General features: G+C 50.2%; 1 protein-coding gene across 2 annotated transcripts in view; it reads left to right on the top strand.

The window, feature by feature from the left end:
- Positions 1-12,767, top strand: part of PREX1 (phosphatidylinositol-3,4,5-trisphosphate dependent Rac exchange factor 1) — a 198,219-nt gene that overhangs the window by 126,007 nt on the left and 59,445 nt on the right. For both annotated transcript variants that reach the window (XM_021078040.2, XM_085004110.1), the window contains exons 7-9: positions 2,683-2,816; positions 8,942-9,060; positions 10,577-10,726. In XM_021078040.2, coding sequence (XP_020933699.2) covers positions 2,683-2,816; positions 8,942-9,060; positions 10,577-10,726 — 403 coding nt within the window. The remainder of the gene's footprint in view (positions 1-2,682; positions 2,817-8,941; positions 9,061-10,576; positions 10,727-12,767) is intronic.

The following is a 12,767-nucleotide window of genomic DNA, read 5'->3' as shown; positions in this document are numbered from 1 at the left end:
TACGTGTTTCCAAATAGGAGAGAAGTGCTGTTGTTATCCCCATTTTATAGATGAGGAGACTGAGGCACAGGGTCTTGGCTTTGGGACCCAGCCTTGTAACTTACAGACTGGCCTGCCTTAGGCAAGTTTGTCCTACTCCCCTGGCCTTATCTTCCCCTACTTGTCTAATTTTAGTGATGATATCTTTGACATTACCTCCTGGTGTCATTTTGAGGGTAAAGCAAAGTGTAGACTATGAATATTCTTTGGAAAATGGGAAATGGTGTTCTGTGCAGTGGAAAGGCTTTGAAGTTTGATTCTCAAGGTGACTTGGGAAAATAATATGTTCTAGCTAGAAAAAATAATGTTTAACAGTGAAGCTACTTGCAGTCACTTCATGCTGTCAGTAGTTACAACCTTAGGGGGCAGTAGGGCTGAGGGTGTAGTTCACAGTCAGTGATGGTGGTTGCAGAGCCTTCTGATTCTCTTCTCCATCACTTCTAATCGTTTGTTTGACCTCTTGCCAATCTGATTCGGCGGCCGTCATCTCTCTCAGAATATGCATGGCTGGCAAGGAACTTGTTTCTGGAGGAGGGGGAGTCTTTTCTTGGCCACTTTCTTGCTTTTTTGATGCTTGGGCTCGCATCGTTAGTTTGATCTCTGATCTGTGGTTTTCCTGGCCTGATCCTCTGTGAGCCGGTTGTCCTTTTTTGCTGTGGGACTGGTTTTGTTAAAACCAGATAACTTAATCCGTAAATCCGTTTTACTGAGCACAAGGAAATGGGGTATGTTGCAGTGTTGTGGAAGTGAGTGTCCGAGCCAGCTCCCTCTGCATTGAGGGGTTCCATGGTCTCAGTTTCCTCATCTGAAGAGTCTGAATAATGGCAAGATGCCCTGTAGGTCACTTGAGGATTCGGGGAGCGGAGGCCTCCAGGGCACTCTGAACAGCATTTTCTTTACTGGCTCAGGGTATGTGCTCATTAAATGTCAGGAAGAGCCAGGGCAGCCACGCAGGATTTCTTTCTTTTTCTTTTTTTTTTTTTTTTTTTTTTAGATAAAAAGCATCATGCACCTTTGGCTGGGACTCATGCCCAGTGTGGGCTGACCCTTCTGCCTGAGGACACCCCACAGATTTTCATGAGAAGCTCATGGTCGTAAAAAGAAATGCATGTTCTTACTAAGAATGAAATGGAACACACCATTCTTGGTGGCTCTGGAAACCCTGGTTTATGAGACCATCAGCTACTCACTCATGAGGGGCACAAGGAAACAGGGGTGAGGAAACTTGAAATCGCTTAAAAGAAGGACCATAAATAGAAGTTCTTGTGTGTTCTCGCTATCCACCCTCCGCCCTGCTGGAATGCCTTGTGCCCCAGGGGCATGGGGTCTCACCCCTTCAAAGACCCCCGGTCTAGACCAGCAACTACATAAAAAAGCCTGCAGGTGATCCTCCATGAGCCAGCACGGGGTGGTAGAGGTGAGCAGGTAGGACAGGGGTCACCTGTCTGGGTTCAGATCCCAGCTCACTCACTCACCAGCTCTGTGACCTGGAACAGGTGCCTGTGCACCTCAGACTCCTCTGTGCCTCAGTCTCCTCATCTATAAAATGAGCATCATGAGAATTAGCAGAATTTTGTAAGATGCTTTGGACCAGAGCTGGCAGGCGTAGATACTGTGCCTACGTTAGCTTTGTCATCCCAATGTCACAGCTTCGGTTCTGTCTGAAAAGCTGTCCAGCCCTGGCTGGTGGACTGCTGGATGCCTCAGCCTTGTTTGTCCCTGTGCATCTCATCCTTAGCGCCACCCCTGACCTGGGTTCAAGGATTCTGAAGAGACTGAGGGCTGGGCTTCTTGTCAGGGCTGGAGTGGAAGGGGCCTCCCCCTGTAGGGTCCTTGGCCTTTCACATGAGTTCCACATAGACTGTGCTTCTTCTCTGCCATCTCTGATGTTGCTCTAGGCCCACGTGGCCTTGGGCTCTTGGGCCCTTCCGCTGGGTCAGGTCCTGGCCTCGTTTACAAGCAGCTACAATCCCTTTTCGAGCCTGGAAGGCTGGTGGGTGAGCCTGCGTGGGGTGGCTGGAGGAGCCAAGCAGGCGCGTTGCCTCGCGGGGTCGCCAGGCAGCGGGCCTCAGTGTGCAGGCATCCAGGCTGTACTTTCTGTTAACGGGCGTGTGCGCTCCTATCCTGGGCTGTGGCTCTTGACTGCAAAGAAGCTGGTTTCCCAGGATCCCGAGGGGGTCTCTGGCACCATTGGGCCAGTGGCTTTGCTGCGTCTACCTGGGCCATGGGCACAGAGCAGAGCAGCCCTGACAGGGGTGGGGGAGGCCAACTTAGCAGACAGCCCTGTTTGTAAGTTGCCAGAACCAGTCTCCCAGACTGGGTCTCAGAAGTACTTGAGTTAGCAGGCCAGCTGGGGTCGTGTGAGCGGAGTCCTCTCGGCTCGCTGAGCCCCAAGTCCCTCTCCTGGGAGAGGGTCACCTCTGTCCGCTCCTGCCAGCATAGTTCCAGTGCCCTCCATAGAGAGAAGCCATCGATCCGGTTGTGTGGGTTTTCTGTTTGTTCACAGATGTGCTCCGGTGGTGCATTTAGATTTTGGGGGGTGCGAGGCAGGCAGGGGCAGGCTCCGTCTCTGGGAAGGAAGCGGGTGTGCTCCCGGATCTGCCAGCTCACACACTGCACCCCCGCCCCCAATTGCTCTCCCAGGGCTCCAACCTCACGGACATCTGCACCCAGCTCCTCCTGCAGGGGACCTTGTTAAAAATCTCTGCCGGCAACATCCAAGAGAGAGCCTTCTTCCTCTTCGACAACCTCCTGGTCTATTGCAAGCGGAAATCCAGGTGAGTGACGGGGGAGGCTGGGCCAGCACTGCCCAGGCAGGGGGGTGGGGGTGGTGGAGAGCACAGGAGGCTGGGTTTGAGTCAAACTCTGACATTTTCTTATGGTGACAACGTAGACTGGTCACTTCCCTCTCCGAGCTTCCCTTTTTTCTTCTGAGCTGAGGGGTTTGTTCTAAATCCACACCATTTATTTATTTCCAAATCAGAACATAGTTTATTTAAAACTTTCTAGTAGCTGCATTAAAAAAAAAAAAAAGAAAAAGAGAACTTCCCTGGTGGCTCAGTGGGTTAAGGATCTGGTGTTGCCACTTCTGTGGCTCAGATCATTGCTGTGGAATGCATTTGATCCCTGGCCTAGGAACTTCTGCAGCCCGCAGGTGTGGTAAAAAAAAAAATAAAAAAATAAAAAGACGTAGGTGGAATGAATTTAAATATTTTATTTACCCCACTATTCTTATTGCAACTTAATTTTTAAAAATTGATTAAATAGATATTTTGCATTCTTTTGCTTCCAAATCTGGTGTGTATGTTACACTTTCGGCCTATCTCAGTTTGTCCCAGGCACCTTTTCAGTGTTCACTAGCCACATGTCTTGTGGCTGCCCTAGTGGACAGTGTAGATGGAGATGGTCATGGAATTTTGGGGATTCTTCATGCCACCAACATCCTATAATTCTAAGATCCCAAGGTAGATGGTTTGAGGGGAGGGGGTTCTTCTACTGTATGGTTTTTGAGGAAAGATGATATCTTTGTCATCTTTGTGTCTTTCGCTGGAGCTTCTTAAAGTCATTGAACGGTTGGGTCACTGAGTGGGAGACGGATGCAAGTGTATGTGGGCAGATGGGGGGAGGGGACACATGGGTCGTTGGAGGTTTGGGAGATGAATGGATGTAGATGAAGGGAGGCAGGGTGGGTGTGATTGTGAGTGTGTATAAATTGATTTGTGGATGGATGAGTAGGTGAATGACTGAGCAGTGGAGTGTTTGGAGGTTTAGGAGATGGCTGGATGGAGGGATGGATAGGAAGTCGGGGAACTCTACGAATGTTTGGGTAGGTGGAGAAATGGACGTGAAGACACGATGGGCTGGCAGAGGTGTGTTTAGATGATGCTGAGTTGGGGCCTTTCTGTACGGTTTGTTGAGTGAATAGGTAGATGGATGGATGGTCGAATGGTCATACAATTGGGAGGCTGAGTGGGCGGTGGAGGTCTGGAGATTAGTGGATGGCCAGTTGGATGGGTGCATTGAAGGAAGACTGGTCGATAGTTGCCGTGGTGATTGGACTCTGGTTGTGGCAGGTTGGATGATGGGATGGTTGAGTTGCTGGATCGATGGATGAGTGACTGGAGAGAGAGAAGGTTAGGAAATGGTGGAGTGGGGGCATGAGTGGTTGGTTAGATGGATGAGTGGGTGGGTAAATTGTTGGGCCAAGAGAATTCCTGCCTTTCTGTTTTCTTGCTCAGCCGGTAGCGACAATCTCAAGTGACCAGTGCGACGCTCTTTCGGTTCCCCTTCCTGTGACTTTGTCTTGGGGATGAAATTCACTTTCCTGTGACTTTTTTTTTTGCTTTCTAGGGCCGCACCCACAGCATATGGAGGTTCCCAGGCTAGGGGTCGAATCGGAGCTACCGCTGCTAGCCTACACCACAGCCACAGCAACGCGGGATCCGAGCCGCACACTTTCCTGTGACTTAGTCTTGGCCTCTGTTCCAGGCTTCTTTACTCTTTTATCTGGCAAAGTTAGGACTGAGAGGAGGTCCAGATCCTGGGTCCTACTGTCAGCATCACCTCCAACTTCCTTTGTGGTTCCGGGCTTGTCACTCACTGTCTCTGAGCCTCATTTTCCTCATCTGATTCTGCTGGCCTCCTAAGGTTGGAACCTTTCCGCAGGATGAATGATGGGCTTTCTGCAGAAGGGGAGAGGGGTTCCCATTGCCTTCCTCATCCAGCCTGACCTCTCTGAGCCTAGTTTTCTCTCTGCCAATGGAGTTCTTAAACCCCTGCTTACAGTAGTGTTTGCCTGAGAGGCAAGCTCCTTACAGTTGAATCCCGTTCAGCCATTTCTCTCCCTCTGTGACTTTGCTTCTCTTTGCCTCAATTTCCTTGTCTGTAAAATAAGGAGAATTATCATGCGCCTGAGAGTCATTGTGAAGGACAGGTGTGTTCAGTCTGCCCGGCGCAGAGTAGGTGCACAGAATGAGCAGCTGCTGTTGCTGTTAACTCACCTGCACACATGATGCATCCCTATTCCGTGTGATCTGGCTCGCAGTAGGTGCTTCAGCCACAGGCCCCTCTCTCTCCACCTTCCCTCCCTGAGCTGAGACATGGTCCTTCTGGTCCGAGGCCCTGGTCTCCTTCCTTCACCCTCTGCAGGGGGTGGTGGGTGGTGGCAGTTCCGTGTGTCTCTTTCTCGTTTGGTATTTAATTCCCCCTCGCTCTGTTAGTCTGTCTGTGTCTGTCTCATGTCCTCCTCTCCCCCTGTCGGTTTCCCCTTCTCCCTCCTCGCTTTCCGCCAGCTCTCCTTGGGGCCATCCTGAGAGTCCTCTTTTGGCAATGCCAAGGCCACTGCCAGCATCCAAGCCCTTCCCCACCACCTGCCCTGGGCTATCTGAAGCAGGTGTTTTGCACAGACCCCTGGCGTTTAGAAACAGAATGTCCCTTCAGGCCTCTGTGACCTCCCGGCCTGGGCCAGGTTTGCTCAGCCTTCAGCCTCCCTGGCACAAGCCCTTCCCCCATCGGCGTGGCTGCGCCTGTTGAAGCCATAGCTGATGCTGATGAACTGGACTCCAGGGGCCCTTCTAGGGCCTGCCCCGTGGCTGCACGAGCTCCCGTAAGGCCGTTTCCTGCCTCAGGCCTGCAAATGGGCTGGGCTGGCTGGAGGGAGAGGAGACGTCTGTCACCTGGGAGAACTGGCGGGCAGGCACTGTCCCTGCTCTGGGTCGGGAGCCAAAGGGCTGGGCTCCGAGAGGTCTCGGAGGGATTGGGCAATGGTGGCTGGAACTCCCAGCCTGACTCTGTTGTCACAGGAAACACCTGACGCTGACAGGTGTCCGCCTACGGCTGTGTCTTTGCCTGGGCCATGCCAGGTGCCGCCTCTCCGGGACAGGGGTCAGGGAAGTTCTCTGACGCAGAGTGCTCTGTCTGACCCCAAAGCAGATGCTCCTTGGATATCAGAAGTGGAAGGGGGAGTTATTAAAAGCCCACCTCCTCATCTTCAGAAGGGAAAACTGAGACGCAGGAGAGCTAAGTCTCAAAGATCTCAACTGCCTGTTGGACACCTCACAGGCATCCACAGTGTGTAGTGGTTAAGGACACAGGGGCTCTGCCGCTTGCCAGCTGAGTGACCTTGGGCAGGTGATGTCAGCTCTTTGTGTCTCTGTTTTCCCAGCTGTTTAATGGGGATGAAGGCAGCCTGCATCCCAGAGGAGGTTGTTTTTGTGGGTTAATAAAATAAAACCCGTCAAGCCTTAGAATGATGCTTGACACATGGTACGTAAAGTAGAAGAAATCTCAGTCTTCTCTTGAGTGTGTCCCACACACCTTACACTTAACTTGGGTCTAAAACAAGATTCTTCATTTTCATTTTAACTCCTCCAACCTTTTCCTCCTCAAGTCTTTCTCATTCCCAGTATATGGTACCATCATTTACCCAGGATCTGGGGCCAGCATCTTAGCTGTCTTTGACCTGCATGGCCCCCACATCATCAGCAAGTGCTTTGTGTGCTCTCATCAAACGTGGGCCGGAACCTCAATGTATTCCAATAAAAATTCCAGGAGGGAGGTTGTGCGTGTATGTACATAAATGATTTTTAAATTTACATGGCAACACAAAGAAACAAAAAGAGCCAAGACAATTTTGAAGAAGGACAAAGCTGGAGGACTTTCATGACTGATACCAAGGCTTATTATAAAGCTGCAGTAATTAAGACAATGTGGTTTTGGGGTAAAAGGAGACAAATAGATTAATGGGATGTAATAGCGAGTCCAGAGGTAGACCTCCAGGGAAGCAGTCATTTGAATTTTAAGAAAAGTACCACTGCGGTTCAATATGTGGCATTTAGTCAGTTTGATATCCAATGGGAAAAAAAAATGAGTCTTGACCCCCTACCTCACACCATATACAAAAATCAACTTCAGAAGGAACACTGATTTAAATGTGAGAGATAAAATAGGAAAACTTCTAGAAGAAGGCATAGGAGGCTATCTTTGTGATCTGGGAGTAAGCAGAGCTTTTTAAAATTAGACATAAAGTATAATTATAAAGGAAAAATAGACTTATCAGACTATATTAAAATTAAGAACTTCTGTTCATCAGAAGACACTGAGAGTAAAACGGCAAGCCAAAGAGTAGATTTTTGCAACTCATTTTGCAAAGGACTCTATCAAAAACATATGAAGAAGTCCTATGAGTGAGCCTAATTTGGCCCTCTGCCTTTTTTTTTTTTTTTTTTTTTTTTGGTCTTTTTTTAGGACTGCACCTGCAGCCTATGGAGGTTCCCAGGCTAGGAGTCTAATCGAATCTATAGCTGCCAGCCTATGCCACAGCCATAGCAATGTAGAATCCAAGCCACATCTGCGACCTACACCACAGCTCACAGCAACGCTGGATCCTTAACCCACTGAGCGAGGCCAGGGATCAAACCTGTGTCCTCATGGATACTAGTTGGGTTCGTTACCCACTGAGCCACAATGGGAACCCCCCTGCCTATTTTTATAAATAAAGTTTTATTGGCACGCAGCCATGCCCATTCATTTTTGTGTTGTCTGTGGATGCTCTCACGCCTCAAGGGCTGAGTTCAGTAGTTGTAACAGAGACCATATGGCCCACAAAATTGAAAATGTTGACTCTCTGGCACTTTTCCAGAAAAAGTTTGCCAGGCCCTGTATAAATCATTATGAAAAAGACAACGCAACAGCAGAATGGTCAAGGGACTGTCATTTCATAAGTGGAAGATGCCAGATGGCTGATAAACATGAAAAGGCGGTCGTCCTCCTTGCTCCTCAGGGAAATACAGATGAAACGTTTATTAGGGACGTTGCTCTGTGCCACCAGAATGACCAAAATGGAGACATTCAAAACCATCTGGGGAGGATGTGGAGCAACTGGAATGTTCCTAAGCTGCTGGGGGTGGGAAATTGATGCGGCTCGGCGGTATATACTGAAGCCGATCATGTGCATTCCTTATAATGGAGCAGTTTGACTCCTGGGTAAATAACCCAAAGAAATGTGCACCTATGTTCTCCATAAGACACGTGCCAGAATATTCACAGGGGCACCAAACTGGAAACCACCCAAATGTCCATCATCATCACCCTGTGTGATTCCATGTATGTGAGCTTCCAAAACAGGCAGAGTGAATCCATGAGGTTGGACGTCAGGATAGTGGTTACCCTTACAGGGGTTAGTGACTGGAAGGGGGCACGATGGGGCGCTTTTGGGGTGCCTCCTGCCCTCATGTATTGGAAGATAGATTCTCAGAGGCTTTGTTTTGTTCCCTGCTGCAGCCCTAGTACCTAGAATAGTGTCTGGTGCCCATAGGCATTCTCTGGAGTGCTTGTTGAATGCATGGATGAGCGACTGCTCTGGTCCCAGCCTGGTAGCCTTTCCATAGGAAGCGCTGGTCAGACGATGTGTCGAGTGACTAAATGGGTGAGCAAGAGAGTGACCTGCGTGAGTGAATGAGTGGCGGGTAGGTAGTTGTAGGTGGATGCGTCGACGGACGGCCTTCTCCAGGATCCTTTCCATTCTGATTTTATTCCAGGAAGTTCCTGTTTGTTAGGACACCCTGAAAGCGTCTACCCGTTTTCTAAACTAGAAGGATGGGTTTCTGTTGCTTCTTGTTGGTTTCACGTCACCATCTCCTGTTGGCTCAAAAGCAGCCCTGGGAGGTCAGCGAGGCTCTTCGCCCATTTCCCAGATGAGGAAGCTGTGGCTGAGAGTGGAAAAGGGACTTGTTCCCATCACCCAACCACCAGCCAAGACGCCCTGCCTCGGACCCAGCTGCTGTGCTCCTCCTGGCTCTGTGCCCTTCTGTGTCACTGCCCTGCTTCTCCTTCCTGCCATTGAAGATGGTTAGGCCCCAGTGAGGTGAGGCTTAGGGGACAGTGACTTCCCGCTGTCTTTCAGGGTCACCGGGGGCAAGAAATCCACCAAGAGGACCAAATCCATCAACGGCTCCCTGTATATCTTCAGGGGTCGCATCAACACGGAAGTCATGGAGGTGGAGAACGTGGAGGATGGGACAGGTAGGCCCCGCCCCCAGCCGTGCCAGAACCCCTCCCCCTCCCCCAGCCCCCAGGCACAATCTCTGCTGCAGTTAAAGACAGTTTTTTCTTTGATCGGGAAAGGTAACCCACAGAAATGTGCCTTAAACATGTGCACATAAAGTGAACCCCGGGTGGTCGCCTCTCAGGCTAACAAGTACACTGCTGCCTGCACCCCAGAAGCACCCCACGTGCCCCTCCCAGATCACAGCACCTCCTTCTCGCTAGAAGTAAACCCTGCCTGAGTCTTGTGATGATACTTTCTTGCTTTTTAAAAATATTTTTATCTCCTACGTGTGCACTGTTAAGCCTTTTAATACAATTGAATTAAAATTTGCTTTTGAATCTTTATTTAAATGGTTATATGGTTACATAGATAATTATGTATATAATTTACTATTATTATTTCATGTCATCTTTCTCTGGGTAGCACTGGGCCAGAACATGGATTCGTTTTTTTTTTTTTTTTAATTGAGGTACAGTTGATTTAGATCATTATTTTAGTTTCAGGTGTATAACAGTCCTTCAGTGTTTGTGTAGATTATACTCCATTTCGTTATTACAAAATGATGGCTATATTTCTCTGTGCTATACGTGGATCCTTGTTGCTTATCTGTTTTATATGTAATTATTTGTCCCTCTTAATCTCATATCCCTTCCCCCAACCTTTTCCCCACTGGTAACCATTAGTTTGCTCTTGTCATTGTGTAAATGGTCACATAATACACTGTCTGTTCTTTCTCCTCTTGCGTCTTTCCTTAACCGCATGGTGGTGAGATTGGGTCTCTGGTGTCCATTGCTGTGTAGTTTTCTGTTGCACAAATAGCCTCCCATTTACCCATTTGGTCAAGGACTTCAGGCTGTTTCTGCCATTCACTATTATGGACAGTGACCCTGTTTTTACACCTCTTGGTGTATTTGTCCTTGAGCGTGTCCGGGGCAGGGGTTCTGAATTGGTTTGGAGCCACAGACCCCATTGGAAGTCTCGTGAAACCTGGGGACCCCTCCTCAGATTCAGGGTACAACTGGCTTCAACATCCCTGGACGGTGTCAGCCCGTTTGGGGGGAGGTTTGCGAAGCCCCATCCCAGCCAGCAGTGCATACAGGCCTGCAACTTGGCATTGTCTAAATTGGTTCACACTAGGGTTTTAAGTAGCCCGGGTGCCCAAAGGAGACAGGTCTGGAGGCAGGGAAGTGCTCCCGGGCTGCGGGCAGGGCCCCCCTTGAGTCATTCCTGCCTGAAGCCCCTGGAGTTGAGGGTTGGGAGAGTTCCTTGCTTGCGGGTCTTCCTTGCCCACCTGAGAAGAGACAGGAGAGGGAACATTGGAAGGGAGGTAAGTTCCACTCCCAAGTCCCCATCCCACTGGGGACCTGGTGCCCTGTCTTTCTGGAGCAGGAAGGGCGGGTCCCAGGATCTCACTCGTAAACGTATAACGGTGAGTGTTGGGTTGCACGGCTGGGCTCTTGCTGACCCGCCCTTGCCTCCTGCCCCCGCCAGCGGATTATCACAGCAATGGCTACACGGTCACCAATGGCTGGAAGATCCATAACACAGCCAAGAACAAGTGGTTTGTCTGCATGGCCAAGACGGCGGAGGAGAAGCAGAAGTGGCTGGACGCCATCATCCGTGAGCGGGAGCAGCGCGAGAGTGAGTGGCTCGGGCCTTTCCGGGATCCCTGGGGGGACGGGTGTGGCTTCCCCCAGTCCCGTCACTTCTATAGAGTGAGCTGTGTTTAGGGAAGGGGCACAGGGTCCTTTCCAGAAGGATCAGAGCTATAAAAAGCAGGCCTTTGAGGGGGCAGGGAGCTCTGGGGCTGTTTAACTTGGCGGGACCTCAGCTCGTTTGGTTTAGCCCTCTAGGTGGATGGGGAAGCTGAGGCCCGTGGAAGGGACTCACCCAAGGTCTTGCCGATGTGCTTGGTCGTCCTGGGATTCTTGGCTTCCTTCACCCTTGAGGGTTGGTAGTCAGGAGGCTCCCTAGGTGCCTCTGACCCCTCCCTGGTTCTCTTCCCTCCACCTGGGGTTCCTTTTGTTTGACATTCACGGATTCTGTCTGGGAGGAGGGTTCTTGGGGTTGCCGCTTACTTACCTGTGGTTGTGACTCTCTGAGCCCCTCGAACTGCAGAGCTGGTTGTGATTGGGGGGGTGGGGGCTGGACTGTTGTGCAGGGATCAACAGGAAGGGGAGGCCGTGGTGTGTTTGGAGGTGAGTCGTATCCGCTTCCCAGACGTCGGTGGTGTGTCTGATAAATGGGGATGGACGTTCCTGCTGCAGAGCGTCGTGGTGCTGCTAAATGAGGTTTGGAGTCAATCAACCCTGCAGATGACGTGCAGTCCTAAAAATGGTCCCTACCTCCCCACTTTACAGAGGAGGGAACAGAGGCTCAGTTTCCTCCGTATCTGTCTTCTGTCCACTTGAAATCAACCCTTGGATGTGTCGTGGACATCTCACACCATGTCTAATCAGAATTCTCCCTTCCTTCCTTCCTTCCTCCCTCCCTCCACTCAGTGGCACATGGAGTTCCCAGGCCAGGGATCAGATCTGAGCTGCAGCTGTGATCTACACTGCAGCTGAGGCAGGGTGGGTTCCTTTTACCCACTGTGCCAGGCTGGGAATTGAACCCGCGTCCTGGCACTGCAGAAAGACCACTGATCCTGCTGTGCCACAGCAGGAACTCCTAATCAGAATTCATAACTTCCGCCTTGTCTTCTGCCCTAAACACACTCATCCCCTCGACGTCCCCATCTTAGAAAGTGGCTCCTTCATTCGTCCAGGAGGAACTCAGATTCAAACTCTTGGTGTCCGCCCTGGTGGCTGCCTGCTCCCCTGGTGCAGTAGATCGAGTCCCTTTAATTCAGCCTAACACATACATGCCGAGTCTATCCACTTCTCTCCTGTCCCTGCTTCCTCCCAAGGACCGGTCACCACCATCTCAGGAATGAACAGGGGCCCAGCCTGGCCAGATCCCTTGATTTTTTTTTTTTTTTTGGAAGTTAGACATCTGGGGTTTTAGGTGATGGTTCTTTATTTTAAATGTTGCATCATCAAAATTTATTTAAATGCCATTAGGCCAAATAAACTACCAAACTTGGCCCCTGTTGGGGCAGTGTGTGACTTTTGACACGGATCAGAGCTGGGTATGTGGTCGGGACTGGGTGTGGCTGATCAATATCTTTGTGGTCAGGATGGAGGGCTGTGGTCAGTGCTGGATAGATGTGATCATGAGTGGGGTGTGGCCTGAGGAAGCCTGGGTTGTTAGAATCAGGGTATCGTTTAAACCCTGAACTCAGGGCTGAGTTTACAGGGGTGGTGCATCTGCGGTCAGGAGCACAGATCTGGAGCCAAACCTGAGGGTCTAAATCCTAGGTCCACTTCTTCTAGATGGGCAACCTTTGACAGAGAACTTAAATTCTCTGGGCCTCAGTTTCTTCATCTGTAAAGTGGGAATAATGGAACTTGTAGGTTTCCTGGGAGGATCAAGTGGCATAGATTACGCATTATAAAGGCATTTGCTGTTATTATTTGCCATTGCTATTATTGTCAGGATTGGACGGGGTCCAAATAGAAACTATGGAGCAGTGATTGGGGTCCAGAGAAACAGGCAAATTTCCATCCCTGGCCTGGAGGGAAGATCTCAGTGGGCTTTCTGAAAACCTCTGAAGTCAGAAACCCATCTTCAGGTTGAAGGG

Source organism: Sus scrofa, chromosome 17 (assembly GCF_054392235.1).
Source record: "Sus scrofa isolate SSC_HxYL_T2T_F1_AM1 chromosome 17, Sscrofa_HxYL_maternal_Yorkshire_Landrace_v2.0, whole genome shotgun sequence".
In the NCBI taxonomy this organism is placed as follows: Eukaryota; Metazoa; Chordata; class Mammalia; order Artiodactyla; family Suidae; genus Sus; species Sus scrofa.
The sequence above is the reverse complement of the archived record's forward strand: the minus strand, read 5'-3'. Positions and strand labels throughout refer to the sequence as shown.